The 25,465-nt window shown below is 48.2% G+C and overlaps 2 protein-coding genes across 2 annotated transcripts; both read left to right on the forward strand.

The window, feature by feature from the left end:
- Positions 1-1,363: 1,363 nt before the first annotated feature.
- On the forward strand, positions 1,364-15,269 carry LOC120663588 (probable purple acid phosphatase 20). The gene is made up of 3 exons (XM_039942450.1): positions 1,364-1,679; positions 13,775-14,066; positions 14,195-15,269. Exons 1-3 carry the CDS (start codon positions 1,485-1,487, stop codon positions 15,061-15,063), a joined length of 1,356 nt encoding a protein of 451 aa, XP_039798384.1. The 5' UTR covers positions 1,364-1,484; the 3' UTR covers positions 15,064-15,269.
- Positions 15,270-17,900: 2,631 nt separating this feature from the next.
- Positions 17,901-19,761, forward strand: LOC120663589 (sialyltransferase-like protein 2). The gene has a single exon (XM_039942451.1). The coding sequence runs from the start codon at positions 18,020-18,022 to the stop codon at positions 19,190-19,192; it is 1,173 nt and encodes a 390-aa protein (XP_039798385.1). The 5' UTR covers positions 17,901-18,019; the 3' UTR covers positions 19,193-19,761.
- The last annotated feature ends 5,704 nt before the right edge of the window (positions 19,762-25,465 follow it).

Genomic DNA, 25,465 nt, shown 5'->3' on the forward strand with positions numbered 1-25,465 from the left:
GGATGGAGACAGGTGTACACGTAGTTGGCCACCTGTGTGGCTCACCGCCACGAACGCCGCTGATGTCACCGGCTCCGTGCCCCCCTGCAACAAAAACACCAAGTACCACGCGCGCGATCAAACCGCCCGCCGAAGAGGTCAAAACGCAAACGGCGCAGGCCACTCGGCTAATTCCTGGTAGGATCTGCCGAAGCTGGTGCAGTCATGCCTGAACCAAGCTCCGCAGAGCCCTTTTTCCTTTCCTCCCCTAGTTTTCTACTTGCAGTTGTGAATCATCATGTCAAGAGTTCTTTATTATATCTCCTATAGTGTAGTAAACTGAAGGAAACATATCTGATGGAAACCACAATTTTTGTGAAAACTCGTGCAAATCACGACAAAAAAGTCGTCTAAATTCACAAAAAAAATCACACATATAGATGATATGATGATACACAATCTTGTAAATATTTTGTCCAAACTCGACTTCGTTTGTGAGATATAAAAATAATAAATTTTTAACAAATCATGTGGACAACTTTCTGGTTTGAAAAATATTATTTTTATATCTTACCAACGAACTCGAGTTTGGACAAAATATTTACAAGGTTGTGTATCATCATATCATCTATATGTGTGATTTTTTGGTGAATTTAGATGATTTTTTTACTATGATTTGCACGGGTTTTCACGAAGGTTGTGGTTTCTACCAGATATATTCCCTAAACTAAAAGCCTTATTTAGACTAACAAGTGATGTATGATGATGGTAGTGCTTTTGAAGCATGTGAGATGGACGGTTTGCTGAGAAATGTACTTATCATGTTCATTGTAATTTCCCACTTTTTTCTGTAACTTTTGGAGATTTGTTAAGGCCTGTGAGCTGGACGGTTTGCTAAAACTGTACCCATACATTCATGATTGCAATTGAGCTAGCAAACAAGATGCTTCTGCATTTATGCATGCTTCTTGCATCTTGCGGGCCGCCACAAATACCCGTAGCTAGCCTGCGGCGTCTCGCGGGCTGCCGCAAATGCCCGCCAAAAGTAAGCGGCTGCTGCGGACGGCTGCTGCCTACTGGGTATCCCAGCGCAGCCCCACTTGCATTTTGACGAAGAGGAGCGACGGCTCCCTCCATCCGTGGTCGACAACCTCCACCTCCTTTCCCGGCCCTGTTTCTTCTTCGGATGGCCATCCCACCCGACAGAGTTGACCAACAACAGCATATCCGCAGCCCAGATTCCTGGTAGTAGACAATCCAGAGGTGGACCCCTTCCTTCTTCATTCGTCGCAGGTCACTAATTTTCGTGAGACGCCGCGCCGAGCTGGCCGCCTCGCGCAGCCGCGTGTCTCCATGACTCCATCTATATAAACCCCCGTGCCGTGCCGTGATCCCGGCAGGCCAAGCCATTCTCCGTTCCCCCTCGGCTCCGCTACTTCCCATCTCAGCCTGCGTTCCCGCCTCCAAGCCGTCTAGATTCAAGCCACCGCGAGCAGCTCGTGGCCATGCTGGCCGCGGGGAGAAGCGGCAGCGGCATGGCGCTGGCGCTCATCGTCCTCGCCGCCTCCGCGGTGTCCCTGTTCCCTGCGGCGGCGTCCCTCTCCGTCACCTCGCCCTACGTGCGCCCGCCGCCGCGGCCGGACGCGCTGTCGCTGCTGCTCCAGGACGACGACGACGGCGACGGCCAGACGCCGCAGCAGGTACGCCTACCCTCTTGGTCCATCCATCCACATGTTAGTTCCTGCGATTTTGGTGCCCCGCCCCTCTGCATTCCAACCGCCTCCATCGGTCTAGCTAGTTTCTTCACAGCAAAATAAAATTTCTCACCATCTCTTCTGAAAATCGGTGAATGCGGTTGCGTGCTTCGCTGGCGGTACGTGTATCTGAAATAAAAATTCAGCATAAGAAAATGTCAGCTGCTGCCTGCAAGTAGAGAAAGAGTCCAAGAAGTATATCCTGCTGCCCCAGTAGCAAATTAGCGACCTCGGCTGGTCGTCTGTTGTGTCATGTGACATGGCATCGTGGCGTCTCTGCCGTGTTTATTTTTTTTAGAATAATTCTGTCATGGTGTGCAAATCCATAACCGGGTGGCGTAGTGCACCCGTCTAAACCCAGAGGGTGAGTACTCGGGGGTTAGCTAGGATTAGCCCAATCTTAGAGGAAGAACACGATGAACACAGCTGGCTTAGAGTGGTTCGGGCCGCCAGAGTGTAATACCCTACGTCCACTGTGTGATGTATTGCTTGCGCTCTCCAGCTGAGTCTCGAGAGAGTCTGAGGATCTGTGTTCTAGCGGGCGTGCTCTCCCTTTTATATGTCCAAGGGGAGCACGTACACTGAGTGGGGCCCCGACATATGGACCCGGCGATGTATTATAAACTACACTTTGGCCTTCAATGTCTCAGATCCGGAGATCTTGTCGTCGGCTTCCATGTGTAGCTTTGATCAGGGATGGTCTTGAGCTGTCCTGTCATAGTAGAGTCTAGCCTCTGCAGCCGCGCGTCGAGGTCATGATGAAGCGCCGAACTACTGACCCAGTCCACTGTAGTAGCGTGCACTGTTGCTCCAGTCAGTAACTGGTCATCATGACTCGTCGCCCATGCGCACGGCGCTGAGTCTTTAATGCTTGTCTTGGTAACTGACGAGCAGCCTCGGTAACTGGCGATCCACAGTGTGGACTGACAAAAGCTGCCCCGTGCCCAGAGGCAGCAGAGCCCGCCTCAACCACTCGCACTTAATGCGGGTGGGTGAGAGAGCTTCCAGCGGAATGCTTGCGCCCGCGCCCGCGTCTGCGTGACACGTGGCGGCTCGGAACCACTCCCGAGCAGCTAGCTGCGCCGAGAGCTCACGGGGTCCGGATAGTCACGTGGAGGTCCCGGACCCATCTGCGGGAGTCCGGATGGCACGTGGAGGTCCCGGACCCACCTGCGGGGGTCCGGGTCCACGGTCACAGGTGTTGAGTATTTCCACCTCTGGGATACGTGGTGACACCGGACCCGTCCCCGAACGGGAAGCGGGTCCGGGACCGTTGGTCCGGTGAGATTGAGTCGGACCCCAGGGGTCCGGCTGCTCAGCTCCTTAGGGCGTAGTTACGGATAACTACGCGAGTTTTGGCACAGTAGGAGTGGGTACCTGTTGTCGGTCGAAACCCACCGGCGAGCAGCGACAGGCAACACGAAGAGCCGGGAGGTTGCCGGGGCGCTGGCAGGCACTGCTCCCTCGTCGACGGCCCGCAATTCCGGCGCGCGCCGCAACTTGTTGAAGACGCAGGGCGTGCCACCTGACCTATACCGATTATGAAGGTGCGAACGTGCTTGCGATGGTTAGCCTGCATACACAAACACGTGGAAACATAAGTCCGAGCCGTGGTCGGCTCCCCGGGACGACTCTTGCATCGGCTTTAAAGAGCCGATCGAGTCCCGGTGTCAGATTGGATCTGTTTGCATCCGTATGTTGATGAATAAAGTAAATAACTGTAAAGCTGCTTCAATTAAATCTAACTGATCTAATCCACGACGGTAAAAACTTCACTGCTAGATCGGAACATCCTACACGTGACTGGGCCTAATGAACGTAACAAATAGCTAAACCACAACCCAAAACAGAGGCCTAAGAACTAGCAAAAGCCGATTCCCGGAACAATTCCTATCAAGACTAAGATAAAGCATCTAATACACCACCGGATCATCCAACCCGTTTGCAAGGCCTAACCTAGCAGATATTATGCCAACTCCTAGAGATAAGAGCAAACCATAACAGATCAGATCTACTAGATACAAAAGAAGCAGGGTGTTGCCTCTGTGCAACTAATTCTATGCGACAAAAACTAGCATAAGATTGAAATGTGACTGCACAGAGACAACATGATATTCGTAGATGATAAGCAACAAAGCACAACAGACCTACTAAAAGCCATGCTACGAACATCAAGATAACTAGCATTACTCGCCATCAAAAACGCTTCAGTACGAGTAATACCAAGGTAAAAGCAAGAACAATACTGTCCTGATCGCAAAAAGCGATCAGGGCAGCATGGCGCTTACTTGGATGAAACCCTAGGATTAGGGGTGGCGATGCGCCGAGAGTTGTTGTTTGCGAGACGTGATGACGCTCCTCTTTTACAAATATCATAGGGTACATATTTATCGTCCGGAGACTTCTTGCCGTGCAAGGCAACCTCTAAACTCTTTCCTAAACGAAGACTAGAGATAGATTACAACTCAATAAAGACTCGAAGATTAGATAACATGATCTGGACTCTTCCCTCCACCGGTCCAGATCTTCATGAAGGTTCCAAATATCAGCCGAAACATGTCGTATAATTGTGGCAGATTCTGGTCGTCCTATTGTTTCGGCAGTTCCCGTCAACTCCGAGCGAATCTGGACGTGATTCCAGTTGTATTGGAAAGCTTATCTCCTTAGCTTTCCATGCATATCTAGAACATCCAAAACGGAGTCCATATGTGGCCTGGGCGTCCATTTTTGTGCGGCCTCTTCCTGCAGCCCGAACCAGCCTCGCGTATAGACTGGGCTTCAACATGGATTAGGCCCGTGACCCCATCTCAGCTTGACCCTTGAGTGCCCAATTATCATTGTATTTGGCCAAACTTATGATATAAGCCTGGCTAAGTGGACTCCTTTACCGTGGGCTTCTTCTGACATTTGGCCTACCAATTCTGGTCAAATTCTGGCGATAACACATGCCCCCCAAGTTTGGCCAAATATGATAGAATCTTCTAAGCGCCAGCTATAAACCAAATAAAAATATCATCTCCTTAAATTGTCTTCTCATGCCACTGATGGTCTTGCCCCCCGAGCCGATAGATCAGCTATTAGCCAACTGACTTTGTGACCGATTGCTTGAACCGGCCTCACGCCTTCCTCGACCAATCTCAATGTTGTTGCAGACCGGTCCTAGTTTTCATATTCCATGGATGACACTGACTTATGTGATCATCCTCGTGCTTTATTAGCTCAGCATCAACACATACGGCCTCTCCTGCAAAACAATCACTTGCCGAACCGACGCTACAAAGATCATTGTGAATCGGCTAAAAGCTGATGAATCAAATTCGGTTAGCCAAACAGTCCACATAACCAAACCATCATCATTGATAAAAATTTCTTCCCCCCATAAAAAATTGATATGTCATGCAAAGAGTGAGTGTGAGCTTCCAGGTATGTCTCAAAGCATTTACAAGTGCTAGCATGTATATACAGTGAGGGTATAGCATAAAGACACCGCATAGAAAAGCTCAAAAGAATATATCTATATTAGAACATGAGCAAGCAATTTTTAGGATTTTCAAAATAAAAAGATCACCACTTAGCCCAACCAGTACATTAAAGCATGACAAGCAAAAACCAGCAAGTACCTACACCAGTGAGCTCTTTCCGATACAAGGATCTTTTAACAAGCTTGATTACTCATGCCCTCAGGTCTTGCAGGTTAAAACATATTGCATTTAAAACTCAAGCAAGCCTTTTGTTCTGTGCCAGGGGTTATTTGCTTATCAGGCCACTTCTTACCAACCAATGCTAAGCCTAGGTCCATTGAACCATCAGAAGCTTAAAGCAAGGTTTTGGTCATTCACAGCCTAGTCCAAGTTCATGCTAAAGTGCAATAGCAAGCAGTCCCGAACTAGATCAGTGAGACAAAACAAACCCACCTGGATCTTTTCATTATAGCACAACATGGACATCATTCAGATTTTAATGTAATTTAGTACAAGATTATCATATAAGCATTGAGACTTAAGCTGCATAAATGATTCCAAGAAAAGGATATAGCTACCAGGCATGTACAAGATAGTAAAAACAAAGTCAGCCTACACATACTAGTAGCCAAGTAAAGCGGTGACCATATTTCAGATTTTCAAAAGAATAAAAGCCATGCTCGGTATCAGATATTCAACATATTCAAATGAGCCTAACCACACATGGTCACCGGCATCCACACCTCAAAATATATACACGAAACACAAGTAGAAGCTACTAAGCATACAAGGAAGCTAGTGCAAGTGATAAATGCATATACTGTATGATGATGTAATGGTGGGTTTGAATATTACCAATCAAATTCGCTGTTGATGAGCCGATGGTTAAAATCCCGCATGGTCCGTACTTGCCATAATGCATTCTCATCACAACTATCGGCGGTTAGAAAGCCGAACATCTGTAGCCTAAAGTCCAATCAGCACATCTGTTGTCGTAGAGAGCTCTTCAAATGCTTTGTCGACGTGGATGAAGTAACCGATGTTCATCGCATCGAAGGAGCACAAAAGCTGAATCAGCCGGCTGATGTGACGAATGCCCTGACCCTTTATCCGTGGGGGTCGGGCGAGACGGACCCCATCCGCAGGGGTTGGGCGAGGTGGACCCGTCCGTAGGCGACGAATGCCCTGACCCCGTAGGAGCCGAATTCGCCGATGTTGATGGTGTCGAAGGAACGGGAATAGCCGATGACGATGATGATGCAGAAGTACTATTGGCCGGATCGATCAGCTTATGTATCAGACACTCCCACGCCCACATGGGAGCAGAAGTAGCCGATGTCCATGGTCGGAATTGCGAAGGAGAGGAAGTAGCCGATGGCGAAGAAGCTGTAGGAGCACCGGCAGTAGTTCTTCATCCGAACGAAAATTTTTGTATGGGTCTCCATATTTCATCACCAAATCGTGCCAAAATGTGTTTATTCTGTGAGGCCAGCGGATAAGACCAGCCACAACCCATTTTTTGTCACTTCGATCCGATCACAATCTTCCAGCGCGATCCCTGAGATCGGCTCTTGTCCTTCCGCGTCCCAGGCGTTCATTTCTGCGAGTGAAACCTCGCAAACACTGGTGCATCGTGGAAGGAACACAACAATTGGTGTGAATCCAATCCCTCCCAAGCAGCACTGTGTACGTACTCTTACTGTTGACGATGAAGAACGAGGTTGGGATGGTCTTGCGGCCAACTGTCAACTCCACATTGAGGACGCCCTGTGCCTCCGACGGCTGGCCGTTGAAATCATTGAGCATCATGTTGGTCTTGATAAGATCAGCAGCAAAACGACCCAATCGGCGCAGTACTGAGTACGGCATTAGATTGACAGTGGCGCCATTGTCGACCAACATCCTATTCCCAGGCTTGCCGTCGATGAGGCCCTTGAGATATAACCCCTTCAAGTGCTTGTAGCTTTTCTCCTTGGGCTTCTCAAAGATGATCGGCTGTGGGCCAAGATCCAGCTGTGCGACGGCCAATTCCTCCGGTTGGGGCGCCCGAAACTCCAACGGGAGCACGAACACCATATTCACATCAGTCGATGGCTTTTCATCGGCTCTTGGCTGCTTGGGGCACCACTCCCTCCTTGGAGGGCACCTTTCCACCCTTCGCGGGTGCCTGACTTGCTCCGCGAGATCCGGACGCGCTTTCCTCAGCACGTCGAGGTACCTTGCCTCTGCCTCCTCAAGATTGCGTAAGCGCTGCACTCTTCGCTTCTGTGAGCGGCTGAGCCTGTCAGGACACCACTGTGGATGATGGTACCTGTCTTCTTCTTCTGGCTTGGAATCACCCCTGGATGGCCGCCTCACACGGTCATCATGACGTGTTCTGGGCCCTAAGCGCCGGAACACCGATGTCTCGTCCTGCTGGCGTCCTCGAGGCCTGCACTCCAAGCAATCATCTATAGTAGGCAATCGGCTCATGCCAGAATTCCAACAGTACCTGAAGAACGGGCAATGCCAGTGGTCGCGTATAGCCTGGCGTCTCCCCAGTGCCCTTCCTGTGCGGTGCTCGTACTCATCTTCTTCCGATTCGTATCGGCGGCGCAAATTGTACTGGTACTGGTACTTTTCCAGAAGCCGATTAGAAGCTGGAAGCTGGTTGCGGATGTGACGCACTTGCTCTGTAAGGATCACCGGGGTGTCCGACCCTAGAGGGGGAGGGGGTGAATAGGGTCGCTAATCGCTTTTCTATCCTAGGGCTCAATCTAATTGCTTAAGATAAACCTAACACGTCCTACACATGCTAGTTATGACTAAGGTTTATCTATGCTACCCTCTACTTACCCCAAAAGACTTGCCATCTATAGCCAATCCTAATCAAACTAACTAGGAAAGTAAAGGTAAGCAAGAAAGAGTAAATGCGGAAACGTAATGCGGTAAGTAAAGCGGTAAGGGAGAGGATATGCAAACTCCCGTGAAGACACCAAGACACACGATTTAACGTGGTTCGGTTAGGACACCAAAGTCCCTCCCTACGTCCACGGCCACTTGCTCACAAAGAACAAGTGTGATACCGAGTCTCTTCGCTTGATCACCGTCTTGCCACGCCTCCAAGGCTCCCGACAAGCAAAGGCTAAGTGACACCAAGTCACAAAGACGAGGTCACCGCCACCGTCTATCTCGAAGCGTCACCACGGCACCGTCTTCACTATCTTGGAGCTTTAACACCAAGTAGGGGCCTCCTTCCCCGCACAAAGTGTCGTTGCCACTCCACACCAAGTCGGAGGGTCACACGACGAGTACAAGTGTTTGCTTGCCGCAGCAAGACTTCTCTCAAGGGAGCTCTCGCAAGAACTAATCCCTAATCAAGCACTAAGCACTCTAACAAGTGTGCTTAAGCCTATATGATGTACAATGAAGCTCTATGGTGGTTGGAGATGATCTTTAGCTCTTGTATACTTCCTTGAACTCCAGCACACTCAAATGACCCGGCCTTGGGGGTATATATAGGCAGCACAAGCAAATATAGCCGTTGGAGAAAAGCTGCCAGAAATGTGCTTAACACCGGTTAATCCGATGCTCCCCAAATTGCCATCGTCGGTTTAACCGGTGATACTAAACTGCCCACTGAAAACTAGCCGTTACGTGTACGGGCAATCAACTGACGCAATCGACCGGTGTATGTAATATTAGCGTCGGTTTAACCGGTGAGTGCAACTGTCCTCTGATCCTTGAAAAACAAACTCTCTGGACAACTGCACCGACGCCATTAACCGGTGCATCATCGGTTCATCCGATGTATGCATTTTTCTTGGTCTGCTTCTGCCATTGCACCGACGTATTCAAACTTCCTATCGTCGGTTCATCCGGTGCCAAACCCTAGCCCGCAGGCCATCTCTGTCATTGCACCGATGAGTACATTTTGCCTTACGTCGGTTTAACCGGTGATACTAAAACTCCCAGACGTGCTCAAGTCAATGCACCGACGTGTGTAATTTGCTTGGCGTCGGTTCAACCGGTGACTTGATTTCTTTTAGGTTTCAGGGCGCTGCCCTGAGACCCGCGAGGGGCGGCTCCCCCTCGACCCCCGTCCGCTTCGCCTCTCTTCTCTTTGTCATCACTTGAACCTAAAAGCCTGAGTATATCATCTAAGCAAACACATTAGTTCAAGTGTTGCGTGTGTCATCAATCGCCAAAACATTATATTGAAATATGGCATGAGAGGCCATTTTCGCTACATGCTCTTCAGTCACATGTTGCTGTTCCAGCTTGTGTTCATCCTGCGGCCGTTTGCCAGAAGCGGCCTCTCCCCTCTGCTTGTCATGGCGGCGCATGGGTCCCACCATGTTGATCTGGAATGCCAAATCCTGGCCCTCGAATCCGAAATCTGACAGCTCCACCACGTTAGCTTGTGGGAAGGGCTTTGTGTCAACCTTCATCGTGTGTTGAGCTAGGATTAATTGGCCTTGCTCGATAGCCGATTGTATCTGACGACGTAGCTCCTTGCATTCACCCGTGGAATGAGTGAACGAGTGGTGCCATTTGCAGTACAGCCTTCCTTGCAGCTCTTGTGCCGTTGGTAACTTGTGATTCTCTGGGAGCTTCAGCTGTTTTTCTTTGAGGAGCAGATCAAATATCTGCTCTGCTTTGGTCACATCGAAGTCGAAGCCCTTCACAAGCCCCTGCTGTTTGACCCACTTGCACGAGACAGGATTTGCCCCCCGAGTCCACTCTGCCATGGCCACTTCTTGTTCCTTGCTAGAGTCATCAGATTCATCCGCCTGGGCCATGTTTACATGGCGCTTGAACTTGTCCTGGTACAGCTCAGGATGGTAAAGCTCATATGCCGTAAGCTTCTGCACCATGTGTGCCAGAGAGGTGAACTCCAACTGAAAAGCCAAATTCTTAATCGGCTTAGCGAGTCCCAGAACAGCCAAATCAACTGCCTCCTTCTCTGTGATGCGCGATGAGTAGCATCGGTTCTTGACTTCTCTGAAGTGCTGTACGTATTCCGACACAGTCTCTCCTCGCTTTTGCCTGACTTGGGCGAGGTCGGCAATTCCAGCTTCAGCAGCCTCTGAGTGGTACTGGGTATGGAATTGATCTTCAAGCTGCCTCCAAGTTCGAATCGAATCCGGAGCCAATGACGCGTACCATCCAAAAGCTGGACCTGTAAGAGACTGACCGAAGAACCGGACCCTCAACGGATCCGACACTGAGATCATCCCAAGCTGCGTTAAGTATCGGCTCACGTGCTCTATGGAGCTGGCTCCTTCTGACCCATTGAACTTGGTGAACTCAGGAAGCCGATACTTGGGAGGCAACGGGATCAAGTCGTAGTCACTTGGATACGGCTTGGAATAGCTGATCGCTTTCCTCTTGGGCAGGATGTCGAACTGGTCTCTGAGTATTGCACTGACCTGCTCCACACTAAGAACCCCTGGGGCCGATGGCTCAGCACTCGGCCCAGTAGCGTACTTTGCCAGCCACGCTTGTTTCTCCACGTCTGCTCCAGAAGCTCCTGGGTTTACCATCTGCACCGAGCGTGTTGGATTGACGCTGTCAGGGATGTAGGCGCACGTGTAGCCGTGCAGGATCTCCTTGGGTGGCTCGGTGAGGAATTGGCCTTCTCTAGGATCACCGCCGATCTTGTGGACGACGTAGATCGGCGAATTTTGTGGTTTTGGAGCCGCAAATGAGAACGGCAATAGCAGCCTAGAATGCAGTGCAGCTTCCTCTGTGTGACTCCCCAGGGTTGGTCCCGATGGAGAGTACTGGTTCTTGATTATCTCCTGGATGACGCGATGCGCCATGCGCTCGAGCTCGTTCATCAGGCTCTGAGAGTGCCGATGAAGCGAATGGGCCACCATGTAGTTCATCTCCTGACGTAGGGCTCTGGTGCGCTCTTCTGATGGCACAGACAGATCTACGTTGTCGAGAGCGCCTTCTGGTGAGAACCCCTTCCACCTGATGCCATGGTTGCGGGTCCTCTCAAAAGAGCCGATGAGATCGGCTTCCAAAAGAGCTTTGATCTCATCATACTTCTTCTTGTGTTCAGGAGAGAGCTCTTCATACGTGACGGGCTTGGGAGCGGGTTCTTGATCTTGAGCTCCAGACATTGTTGCCGAGAAGTGTCCCACCGGTTGTGCCAGAATGTGTTGTCGGTCGAAACCCACCGGCGAGCAGCGACAGGCAACACGAAGAGCCGGGAGGTTGCCGGGGCACTGGCAGGCACTGCTCCCTCGTCGACGGCCCGCAATTCCGGCGCGCGCCGCGGCTTGTTGAAGACGCAGGGCGTGCCACCTGACCTATACCCGATCAGGAAGGTGCGAACGTGCTTGCGATGGTTAGCCTGCATACACAAACACGTGGAAACATAAGTCCGAGCCGTGGTAGGCTCCCCGGGATGACTCTTGCATCGGCTTTAAAGAGTCGATCGAGTCCCGGTGTCATATTGGATCTGTTTGCATCCGGGTGTTGATGAATAAAGCAAATAACTGTAAAGCTGCTTCAATTAAATCTAACTGATCTAATCCACGACGGTAAAAGTTTCACTGCTAGATCAGAACATCCTACACGTGACTGGGCCTAATGAACGTAACAGATAGCTAAACCACAACCCAAAACAGAGGCCTAAGAACTAGCAAGAGCCGATTCCCGGAACAATCCCTATCAAGGCTAAGATAAAGCATCTACTACACCACCGGATCATCCAACCCGTTTGCAAGGCCTAACCTAGCAGATATTATGCCAACTCCTAGAGATAAGAGCAAACCATAACAGATCAGATCTACTAGATACAAAAGAAGCTGGGTGTTGCCTATGTGCAACTAATTCTATGCGACAAGAACTAGCATAAGATTGAAACGTGACTGCACAGAGACAACATGATATTCGTAGATGATAAGCAACAAAGCACAACAGATCTACTAAAAGTCATGCTACGAACATCAAGATAACTAGCATTACTCGCCATCAAAAACGCTTCAGTACGAGTAATACCAAGGTAAAAGCACGAACAATACTGCCCTGATCGCAAGAAGCGATCAGGGCAGCATGACGCTTACTTGGATGAAACCCTAGGATTATGGGTGGCGATGCGCCGAGAGTTGTTGTTTGCGAGACGTGATGACGCTCCTCTTTTACAAATGTCATAGGGTACATATTTATAGTCCGGAGACTTCTTGCCGTGCAAGGCAACCTCTAAACTCTTTCCTAAACGAAGACTAGAGATAGATTACAACTCAATAAAGACTCGAAGATTAGATAACATGATCTGGACTCTTCCTTCCACCGGTCCAGATCTTCATGAAGGTTCCAAATATCAGCCGAAACATGCCGTATAATTGTGGCAGATTCTGGTCGTCCTATTGTTTCGACAGTTCCTGTCAACTCCGAGCGAATCTGGACGTGATTCCAGTTGTATTGGAAAGCTTATCTCCTTAGCTTTCCATGCATATCTAGAACATCCAAAACGGAGTTCATATGTGGCCTGGGCGTCCATTTTTGTGCGGCCTCTTCCTGCAGTCCGAACCAGCCTCGCGAATAGACTGGGCTTCAACATGGATTAGGCCCGTGACGCCATCTCAGCTTGACTCTTGAGTGCCCAATTATCATTGTATTTGGCCAAACTTATGATATAAGCTTGGCTAAGTGGACTCCTTTATCGTGGGCTTCTTCTGACATTTGGTTTACCAATCCTGGTCAAATTCTGACGATAACAGTACCCCAGCTGCAGGGTACCGACAAATCCTATATGCCATTCAGTTCAGGATTCCTGTTGGTTTACCTAGGAGCATCAACATCTGGTTCAGTACTATGGATTCACACTAGGAGCAACGGCTTGATTGCCACGTCGCACCCACGATTTAATTTGCCCATGTTTAGTTTAGTTGACCGGCATTGCACGGCGAGGGCTACAGTGTGACCAGGGAGAACAGACACGGCCCTCCTTTGGGTTTCCTGATTTTTCTTGCGTTCCCATCCATCCCAATCGCCCTGACCATGTCGGCATGCCGTTTGTCCTATGCTCTTTCTTCTTTCCTGTCGCTAATCATGGGCTAGCTATCCATGGAATGGAAAGTAACTTTCGGTTAGTGTTGCTGATGGTGCAATCAATCGCGCGTGGATAGCGGCGCTGCAGTCCTGCCAACCTTGATCTACTCTTCATCATATTCTCCTCGATACGTTGGAAATTATGTTTGAAGCACAACATGCATGACCAAATATGTGATCATTATCTTGAGTACACGGCAGAGTGTTTGATATGGTCGGTGTGAAAACCGTAAATGGATACTCGTTGTGTTCGCTTGGCTGTGACTGATGGCTAGTACTGATTTGTTATGAGAGAACAATACTGTTGACTGGCTGATAGCTGGTGGCTGGTGCTGATTTAGTATGAGAGAATAATACTGCTGGCTGGCTGGCTGACAAGTCAAACGAATATAGCGATTGTAAGGTGCTGTCATGCTGCTGCGTTTTCTGTTTTCAGTTTGAAGCAAACTAGTGTTTCTCTTTCTCCAGCTCCTTTTCTCTTGCTTCTGCCGCAGAAAGTTACAGAAGAAATTTGGCCACTGAGGCAAATTTCAGGTACACATATCAATGGTCGGGCCTGACAAGATGAGGGTGACATGGATCACCGACGACGAAGCGCCGGCGATCGTTGAGTATGGCACGACGTCAGGCAACTACCCGCTGTCTGCAACCGGAAGCACGACGACCTACTCCTACGTCCTCTACAAATCCGGCAACATCCACGACGCCGTCATCGGCCCACTGCAGCCTAGCACAACTTACTACTACCGGTGCAGCTCCAACCCAAAGCGCGAGTTCTCCTTCCGGACGCCGCCGGCCACCCTCCCCTTCAAGTTCGTCATCGTCGGTAATGCACCTTACTGCTATATATTTTTTCTGCAAGAGCTTCATGTGAATGTTGCCATGCCATGTCGTTGGCACACAAGTGTGTGTATAGCTCTTGATCTTGATGGAGAGACTAATAATTAATGGCAGGCGACTTTGGGCAAACCGGATGGACGGAGTCGACGCTGAAGCACATCGCGGCCGCCGACTACGACATGCTTCTCCTCCCCGGCGACCTCTCGTACGCCGACTTCATCCAGTCGAGGTGGGACTCGTACGGCCGCCTCGTGGAGCCGCTGGCGAGCGCGCGGCCGTGGATGATGACCGAGGGCAACCACGAGATCGAGAAGCTCCCCGTCGTCGAGCCCGAGCCCTTCAAGGCCTACAACGCGCGGTGGCGCATGCCGTACGACACGGGCGCCACGCCGTCCGGCGACAACCTCTACTACTCCTTCGACGTCGCCGGCGGCGCCGTGCACGTCATCATGCTCGGCTCCTACACCGACTACGACACGGGCAGCGCGCAGCACAGGTGGCTCCAGCGCGACCTGGCGGCGGTCGACCGCGGCAGGACGGCGTTCGTGCTGGCGCTGGTGCACGCGCCGTGGTACAACAGCAACAGGGCGCACCAGGGGGAGGGCGATGCCATGCGCGACGCCATGGAGGCGCTGCTCTACGGCGCGCGCGTGGACGCCGTGTTCGCGGGGCACGTGCACGCGTACGAGAGGTTCGCGCGCGTGTACGCCGGGAAGGAGGACCCCTGCGCGCCGCTGTACGTCACCGTCGGCGACGGCGGCAACCGGGAGGGGCTGGCGGACAAGTACATCGACCCGCAGCCGGCGATCTCGGTGTTCCGGGAGGCGAGCTTCGGGCACGGGCGCCTGGAGGTGGTGAACGCCACCCACGCGCTGTGGACGTGGCACCGGAACGACGACGACCAGCAGGTGGTCGCGGACCAGGTGTGGATCACCAGCCTTGCGACCACCCCGGCTTGCCGCGGAAGCAAGGGCAAGAAGTGACCAGAAGAAAACTGTGTCTTCACCGGCGTGAGTTCAAATTAAATTTATAGATATATGTTGTTCCCCAAAGCAATATTTATAAATTGGTGTCATTCTCTTTAAATTAGTGGGGCAGTGTCATGTAAATATCCGTACTTTTACTGATTGTTGGACATTGTACAATTATTATTATGCTTCCTGAATTTAAAAATGGGCGAGGAGTCCAACTTAAACTCGTTGTGTTCGCTTGGCTGTGGCTGGTGTTGATTTGTTATGAGAGAACAGTACTGTTGACTGGCTAGTAGCTGGTGGCTGGTGCTGATTTAGTATGAGAGAACAGTACTGCTTGCTGGTTGGCTGACAAGCCAAACGAACATAGCGAATTGGTTGGGCTTCCAACGAAATGGAATTTATAAAAATAATGTGGCCCAAATCTTAGCAAGACAGGTCCTACATTGCAATGGTTATATTTTCAATTACAAGATCACACAATCTGTAATGTTAGTTTGTATAACCAATCTGGCAATGCGTGATCGAGTCTTCTCTTGATAAACTGGGCTATGAATTTAGAGAGAAAATAAGAAGATTTGTTCCTTTTCACGCGGGCCTTAACCAGCTATAAGTCTAGACTCTAGAGAGACATTTTTGCTTCTTAAAGGGAATCTTCTGCTGAATGTCATCAAACACAGGCTTAGCGCTTAAATAGCAAGCTGACATGTTTGTGTCTTTCGGACCTAAAAATAAAAAGGCTAGGATATTTTTTTGTAATGGATTACTAGCATTACAGGAAGAAATCAGAAAGTAATCAATTTGATTTGTGTTCATTGTGCTAATTTATAACAAGGGAAAACTGTGTCTCACTGGCGTCAGTTCAAATTGAATTTATAGATATCCGTAGCAATATTCATAAATTGATTGTGTCATGTTTTTTAGTGGGGCAGTGTCATGTAAATATCCGTACTTTCATTGATTGTTGGGCCTTGTATTATTATTATGCTTTCTGAGATTGAGGGCCTGTTTGGCAGGGCTCCGGCTCTTCCAAAAATAGCTCCGGCTCCGGCTCCTCAGATGGAGCGGCTTCTCTGGTGGAGTTGGAGCCGTTTTAGAAAAATTTTGGCAAAACAGCTTCACTTGTTAGATTGATGTGTAAGCCGCGTGAAGCCACGATTTCATGACTTCACCTTGTCTGTGTAAGCCGCCGATGGCTTCAGGACCGGCTTCACGGTTACAAAACAAACGTTTGGGAGGGCTTCACCTGGAGCCGCTCGTGAAGCCGCTCCAGAAGCCCTCCCAAATGGGGCCTGAAAATGGGCCAGGAGCCCAACTTAAACTGTTTGTGCGGTATCCAACGAATTGGAACTTATAAAAAATGTGGCCCAAATCGTAGCAAGGCATATCCTACATGGGAATATATTTGATGGAAACTACAACTTCGTGAAAACTCGTACAAATTATGAAAAAAAGTCGTCTAAATTCACCAAAAAATCACATATATAAATGATATGATCATACACAACCTTGTAAAATATCTTGTCAAAACTCGACTTTATTTGTGAGATATAAAAATAACAAATTTTTATATCTCACAAACGAAGTCGAGTTTTGAGAAGATATTTTACAAGGTAGTGTATCATCATATCATCTATATGTATAATTTTTTTGGTGAATTTAGACAACTTTTTTGTCGTGGTTTACATGGATTTTCACAAAGATTGCGGTTTCCCCATCCCACATTGCAAGGGTTATATTTTTCGATGTCATGCCTTTTTCGATTACAAGATCACACAATCCGTATTCTCTTGACAGACTTGGTTATGAAATTTTGAGAGAAAATAAGAAGATTTGTTCCTTTTCACGTGGACCTTTGATGAAACACTTTTTTTTAATGATGAAACATGGAGGGGAAGGCTGGAAAAGTTGTAGTCATGAAAGCAACAGTTGGATGTATGATGAAGGATCATGCAAACACGCAAGCCCCATGCAGTTGGATGCAGAAGACAGAGTAGCGATCATGCATCCTTTTTTCAAAATCTATCCTTGTACCAAGTATGAGCAGGGTTTCAATTTCAATTGACATACTGCAGAGGCACGAAAAAAGTTAAAAATATGACGACTTCACGCTTTCCTCCTCTAGGGTGATGACACTAGGGGAATATTATGCTTGTGTGTGTGTGGGGGGGGGGGGGGGGGGGGGGGGGTCAAAGGAAAAATTGTGCCCAATATACCACGTACTAGCCGCGTCTGCAATACTCTGTATATATTCCTGACGCTAAATAGTATCACTTTTTTTATGTATGACGCTAAAGTGAGCTTTAGTCACTAAATTGTCTTAGAAATATAAATTACCAACTACTAAAATCAATACCATGTTTAAATATACACGAAATGCGAACCTTTTGGAAAAATATTACAACCCGCCTCATGGTAGTAGAGTTTCACTACTAGATTTATGAATATGCTTCAAAAGACCCTGGCAGTAACTGGTAAGCTTTTTTTTTTTTGAAGTCCACAAGTAACATGGGTAGGTACCATCATTTATAGCTTGAACTAGTGGTTAGGATGTGCCATTCTTTAGATTTAGCCGCTAGTGATCTCAACAATATTTTGCCGCTCCATGGCCTCATCTCTCACACACACAACCAGTTTAAAGTGTGCTAATGCAGCAAACGGTACGTAGTGCCCTTCTCACTCCATGTCCACTTTGGCAGCGGTCAAAGAGTGCATCGCAGCCAAACCAGCAGCCATCGCCACAGAGCTAGGCAGCTGCACACTGACACGTCGACCCCGTCGCTACCTGGGACCCGCATGCCAGTGGGCGATCCCGCACAGCCCACCAGGATCACATCTTCCCAGCTGTGGGTCCCGCCATCTCCGACCTTTCTCCCCCACCTCACCTCACTCGCCGCGTCGGCGCGGCTCCGGCTACCCCACCACGCCTACTAATGGCAGCCGGATCTCGGCGACCGCACCGCCGGAGATGAAGCGCCGCCATCTCCCGCCGGTCCTCTTCCTCCTCGCGCTCTCGCTCCTCTCCCTCTCCTTCCGCCGCCACCTGTTCCTCCCCCGGGGTCCGTCCCCGTACGCCGCCGACGCGCTCCTCCGCCGGCTCGCCGCCACCGACGTCGGCGGGGACCAGGTCCTGGCCGAGGCGGCCGCGCTCTTCGCCAACGCCTCGGTGTCCTCGTTCCCCAGCATCGGCAACCACCACCGCCTGCTCTACCTCCGCCTCCCTTACCGCAGCAACGCCACCTCCGCCCCGCGGCAGCGCGCCGTCTCCCGCCTCCGCGTCCCCTTCCAGGCGCTCCCCAGCGACGAATCCCTCCTCTCCGCCTTCCGCGCTTCCCTCCGCTCCTTCCTCCTCGCGCACCGTCTCCGCCGCCGGGATTCCAATGTCGCCGCCGTCATGGGCGACCTCGCGGGTCTCCTCGGCCGCCCGCGGCGCTTCCCCACCTGCGCCGTCGTCGGAAACAGCGGCATCCTCCTCGGCTCCGGCCGGGGCGCGCAGATCGACGCGCACGACCTCGTCGTCCGCCTCAACAACGCCCGCGTCGCGGGCTACGCCGCCGACGTCGGCGCCAAGACCTCGCTCTCCTTCGTCAACTCCAACATCCTCCACTACTGCGCCATCCGCTCCGCCATAACCACCCCCGGCTGCGCCTGCCACCCCTACGGCCGCGCGGTCCCCATGGCCATGTACGTCTGCCAACCGGCGCACCTCCTCGACGCGCTCATCTGCAACGCCACCGCCACGCCGGCCTCCCCGTTCCCGCTGCTCGTCACCGACGCGCGCCTCGACGCGCTGTGCGCTCGCATCGCCAAGTACTACTCGCTGAGGCTGTTCGTGTCCACGACCGGGGAGCCGCCGAGCAACTGGACCAGGAGGCACGACGAGAGGTACTTCCACTATTCGTCGGGGCTGCAGGCGGTGGTGATGGCCCTGGGGGCGTGCGACGAGGTGAGCCTGTTCGGGTTCGGGAAGGCGGCGGGGGCAAAGCACCATTACCACACCAACCAGAAGAAGGAGCTTGACCTGCACGACTACGAGGCCGAGTACCAGTTCTACCACGACCTTGAGGCGCGGCCGGAGGTGGTGCCGTTCCTCGACGAGGCGCCGGGCTTCAAGGTGCCGCCGGTGAAGCTGTACTGGTGACCGGTGAGGTCGGTAAGATGTAATTGCAAGCTAGTGTGCTGTGTTTGTTGTACAATGTTTACAATTTGATGATAGCTGTGTTTAGGCAGACAGAAATTTGTAGATTATGGCAATTGGAAGGGGTTGAGAGACTGTCTAGATGTTTCAGACCGGGTAACATGTGGAAGAGGGGAAAATGTAGCTCAATTTTGTGTTGATCAGAATTGATCAAATTGATTGTAACTGTTCTTGTCCATGTATTTAGAACACTACAATTGTACACTTGATTGGACACCGAAAAAGTGTAATTTAGGGGAAATGGAAATGTAAAGAAACTGGTGTTAACGTATCAGATTTGGAAATGTGTATGGGGAAAAAAAATGCTACCAGGAAACAGGACTGATGATTGTTCCTGTAATCTGTTATTATGTTTTGTACAATTCCCACACTTGATTGATGGAGGTGTTTAGGCAGAGGAAAAGACTGTAAATTAGGGTAGTTCAAAGGGAATGTGAATCGTTTGAGAAAGATGTGTCTGATTGTTAAATGTACCCCAAGTTTTCAGAGATAAAAGAGAAATGCAGCTCAAATTTGTGCTGACCGGATGGTCTATATATAAGTTATAATTGTTGACATATTTGCTCCAAATTTGTTGCTCTTGATTGAAAGAATCATACAGATGTGGAGACTTGGGACACAGGAAACTGTAAATTGTGGTAAATGGAAAGGGTATGGGACTGGGCTAGATCATATATACAATTCATGTACTTATCAGATTCGGACATGTGTAAGAAGGGGGGAAAATCTAGGCGTACGAGTGCTTATTTATGTGCATCTCAGTTATCTGAAAAGGGGAAGAAAAATGCAGTCGATATTGCCTGTTTGATTTACAGTATTTCTTTAGGTTGATGAGGGCAAATTACAGCAATGTCACTATCTGATCTGTTGTAGCTAACCAATCACTACTATGAACCATACTACAGCTGTCTGTACCCTAGAAGTTCAGCAGGTCAAAATAAAATATCACTACTATGAACCAACCAGGGATACAAAATTGTGAGAGTTGCGTACGCACTTTTCACTTATGTTTGACCTGTTTAGATCTCAAAACGCAAAATGCAAATTTTTTATAAATCGCTTGTATGGTGTACTAAATGTAGTCGAAAAATAAATCGCATTACACAAATGGATTGTAAATCGCGAGACGAATCTAATGAGCCTAATTAGGACGTGATTAGACACTAAATTGCTACAGTATTGCTACAATAAACATGCTCTAATGATGGATTAATTAGTCTCATTAGATTGTCTCGCAGTTTATATACGAGATCTGTAATTAGTTTTGTGATTAATCTACATTTAATACTTCAAATATTGAAGATTCCCTTTCAAAAATACAAAAATGCAAAATGAACTAAACAAGGCCTGAAGTCCAATAAGGTGGTAAGTTGAATGTGGTTCAACATTTTTTGGTTCCAGAGACTAAATTTTAGACTATATCTCATTCAAAAAATCTTGATATTTATTAATATTAAATAAAATCTGATTACAAAACTAACTGCAGAACTCTAGGGCTAAATTGCGAGACGAATCTAACGAGGTATATTAATCTATAATTAGCGGATGGTTACTATAGTATCACTGTAATAAATCATAGATTAATTAGGCTCATATTTGAATAAATTTTATTTGATATTCCTAAATGGTAAGATTTTTTTATGTGACAGGGACATATTTGAAGACTGATGATGCCATTACGGTCAGTGCGCAATTGTTCTTCTGTCAGCTTGCACCACCGTCTCTGCTGAATTGTTAGTCTCCGAAGTTTGGTTAGTGGTTATCGACAGAAATCAAACAATACGTCTTTTTAGGTCCCGTTTGTATCAGAGGGGATTAAATTTTATCCCCATTACATTAGATATTTGGACACCAATTAGCTATATTAAATCTTACTATTACTAATTGGAGGTTCTTTTAAAGTTTTCATATGAAGCCACATAGAATCTTAGATTGATACTCTAAAAAAAATAGAAAAAATATATAAATTCTCACAAAAATAAGAAACATCCAGCTATCAATCCAACAATTCTAATTATAATAACCATCGGATCTGTTATATTTCCTAATAAATTACCCACCTCTGCCATTATAAAAAATATAAATTAGCCCCCTAATCTTTGTGTAAACTAACCACAGATGCCACTATAAAAATAATACAAATACCCCCTAAATTTACATATAAATTATCTAATTATATCATTATTATTATAAATTAAATTACTCCTAAATCTGAATTTAAATTATATAATAATAAAATATTAAAGTGTACCAATATAAAATCCTTAATTACTGTTTTTATCATTATTAATATATTATTTATATAAAAATACTACACATGATATATCTCATCATGTATTTGTGGCAGAACCGCCTAAATTATCCCGGCTCAAGTGCGCAGGCCATCACCATAAAGGCAACATTAGCTTAAATGCACTTCAAACGGAACAATTTTTGGTCTGTCGGGTAACGTCCCGATACAACCACCGATTCTAGGATCGAACAAGCATACCCCGCACGAAGGCGAGTCCAGAGATATTACAACCACAATTTTACAACACAGGCATAGTAATGATTACAAACCAGATAAAAACTATTACTACAAAGCCAACTTAAGTAAAACAGTTATACAAATCATAAGGGTAAGTTTAGAGTTTAAACAGCGGAAAAATAAAACACGACGGCTACAACACGTCGCAAAAAGGATACCAGGCTAGCCCAAGCATGGTATCACTCGTCATGGTCATTGCCGGCCGAAGACGTATCCCACTCTACGGACCAGCCAGGAGGCAAAGAGCAGGGATAGGTCAAACTAGCGACCTGGTCCCCAAGACTCATACCTGAAAAAAAAAGGGTTTCAACAGCAAGGCTGAGTATTCTAATACTCAGCAAGACTTAACCGTCAACGGGTATAAGTAGCCCACTATAGCTAGACTATGCAAGGTTTGTGAGGCTCTGGTTTTCCTTTTTGCTGAAAAGCAATAAAGAGTAGATCCTTACTTTCAAGTTTTAGCTTTCCAGATTCTAGTAGATTAACCATTCTATGTAAGCAACTACTATCCAAACATGGTAGAAAACTAAGCAAACATCAGGATTAATAAATAATATTGTTGCTCTTATTACTCTGTGTGGCAAAGGGATCAAGCAGTCTCATTTCATCGTGAGAGGCGGACGATTCTGAATCGAAATTCAACCTTGCAAGGATAACCTAGCACACACGCTTGAAGCACCGTCGAGTCACTTCTAAGCAACCGTTGACCTTTCTTTCCGGCTTGTGGATAGGGTCACTCTCCCCGACTACAGGGCTCCAAGGTCCACCCGTGCCCGGTCCACCCTTGTCCCTTGAAGTCGTAGTGTTGATCAACAATAACATTTAAAAACCTATCTCTAAAGAGAGAGTGAAAGGTATATCCACTCCCCGGTCCAATCGGCTACTAGGCTTGCCGCGTACCATATTTACGGCATGTGGCTAGTACTTTCAAAAACTTAACCACCGCTACCACACCCCGCGACCTTAGCAAGTTCATCAACACAGACGGGGTCTCACATAAAGTCATGATATCGATCACAACCCCGTCCGTCGTCCTTATATTGATAACAGAAGTAAACAAACAATTCCTATAAAGCTCGCGAGTGACAGGCAATCACTCGACTTTTACCGGTCCTATAAGCTTAGCAAGTAGTCGATCTCGAGTCTAGTGTTCAGTACATAGGTTCCTAGGATCATGCATCTAGAGTTTCAATTCAAATCCTAAGAACTGTAAATGCACAAGTAAATAATAACAGTAAATGATAATAATTTGAAATATAGGTTATGTCCGGGGCTTGCCTTCTCGGTAGTCGCTAACTATTTCAGCTCTAGGCTCTTCCGAACTTTGGTCCGGGGCTTCAGTTAGTTCAGCAGTGTTTACTTGAGCTTCGAGATCACCTCCGTCAGACTACGGGATCAGCTCGTACGTCCCGTCCGACAAAGTAGTCGTATCTATATGGAATGCAAGAGACCGAATTATAAACACATATGGGCAATCGTTTATAGAGTAGCTAACTAACAAATCTAACTACACAAGGCATCGTGATCAATAGCACAAATGAAGTTTACTAACTTCACAAACAAGTGGGGGTGATTTCCTATAATAAATAAATCAAGGTTTGCTAATAAATTAACAACTCAGAGCATAAACAGAAATAAAATCAGCAAGAATTACCCTAAATATAATATTAATAGAGTAAGCTATCCTGTAAAACTCATGCCAAGACATGTAGCCATTTAATCACAACAATTCATTCATTCAGACAGCACATAGAACAAACTTGAATTATACAGGTCAAACTAGAACAAAGCAGAACCTCAAAATTTAACAAGAGGTTGACACATAAATGAACTAGCTACTGTGAATTTTTCATGATTTTATCTACACAGAAATAATTATGAGAAAATAAACAAAACAGATCAATAGATTAGCAAGATTCATTTTTAGCTCCTGTTCTAGTCATGAACTGATGCTCTAACTTAATGTACAAGCTAAGATACTCCAAAAGAACACTCCAGAATATTTCCATGATTTATCATCAGCATAAACTATTTATCATAACTAAAGTCTATTAAACAAGGATTAAATCAAATAAATAGCTACACATGAGAACTGATCACTAAATTTTTATAGAAAAGCTAGGGTCACATGAGTAAACTACCATAAAACTTTCAGAGCAATACAAGCTTTCCATCATCATATAAGAAAAAGATTAAAATAACTAGTCTTTATGCACCTAGTGACACAATATAGCTTGTACAGCAAAAACTTGCGACCAACACCTACAATACTATGGTTCTACTGCAAAGAGCTACTCTCAAGGATTCCAAAGCATCAAAGTTTATATTTTTCTGAATTTCCTATGAATTTCTATGGAATTTCAAAGTTCACTGCAAAAATTACAAAGGAGTCCCTGCTGGCACTATTCATATGAGTCACAGCCTATTCACATAACCCCCTGAGTTTTTGATTCTTCTCACCCGAGGTCCTCGGCCGGGTCAGAGCAGAGGGGCGGTGGTTGACCGGCCAAAACCGGCGAGAGGAGTCACCGGCGGCGAGGGTGGGGTTGGGGGAAATGGAGAGCAGGCCAAGGCGAACCCAATGGTGGTCTTCTTGGGGCTCGGGGTGGTCGGATTGGATGTTCCCCGCAGAGCAGTTGCTCCGGCAGCGGAGGAGGACGGCGGAGGCGGCGCTCCGGTGAGGACGGGGCGAGGAGGAGGGGTGGGTGAGCTTCGCGGGGTCGAGGCGAAGCTAGATGTGGGGTCGATTTGGGCGGAGCGGCTGTGGAGGCGCGGCTCGACGGCGGGCTTGAGGCTCGCCGGCGTTCGGTGGAGCGGCGGCGGCGTTCCGGGGCGTGGGGTGGAGGAACTGGCAAAAGCGCGAAGGGAAAAGAAGGAGGGGGTCCTCCTGGTTTTGATGCGCGCGAGAGGAGAGGGGTTGGGGCACTGCGTCGGGCTAGCCACGGCGGCATTGCGGTGGCGGCCGGCGGTGGCCTCACTGGGCGCGTGGCGCGAGATGGAGGCTCCAGCTCAAGGCAAAGGAGGGCGGTGAAGGTGCAGCGCGACGTGTAGAAGCTACCAGGCAAGCAGGAGGTGGCGCGGGGGCGTCCCTCCACGACGGGCGGGCGGCGCACGGCTCTGGCGGCGGCGAGGTGGCACCGTGGCAGCCGCGCGAAGCTCGGCGGGGGCGCGTGGCAAGTGGAGGAGGTACCAGCACGAGGGGGATGGGTCCAGAAGCATGTGGAAGTGCCACGTGAAGCGAAGGCGAAGCTGGAGTTGGCCTACGGCCGGCCCAGAGCGGCGGCGCGCGGCGTGGCGCCGTCGGTCGGCGGCGGGAGAGAGCAGAGGAGCTGGAGGAAGGGGAAAAGGACCAAACGAAATTTCCAAAAACTCCAGGGACCATTCTGTAAACTAGCGATAATTTTTAAAATAGAGCTCAAATGAAAAAGTGCCCAACATGAAAGTTGTTCAATTTTTCAAGATCTACAACTTTGATGTTGTGCAAAAATTTATTTGATCAAAGATTCAAGAGCTAATTTTTAAAAATAAGAGGGATTTTGAATTCCAGGAATTTTGTCTTTTTCAAAGCAATTTCACTTCAAATTTAGATTTAAAAGCAAAGTTTGCTGCCATGCAATAAATGCACTGAATTTTGCAAAAACACCCTCCACAAAAGTTAAAATTACGCAACCTATTCAACATAACTA

This window comes from Panicum virgatum, chromosome 3N (genome assembly GCF_016808335.1).
Source record: "Panicum virgatum strain AP13 chromosome 3N, P.virgatum_v5, whole genome shotgun sequence".
Taxonomy (NCBI): domain Eukaryota; kingdom Viridiplantae; phylum Streptophyta; class Magnoliopsida; order Poales; family Poaceae; genus Panicum; species Panicum virgatum.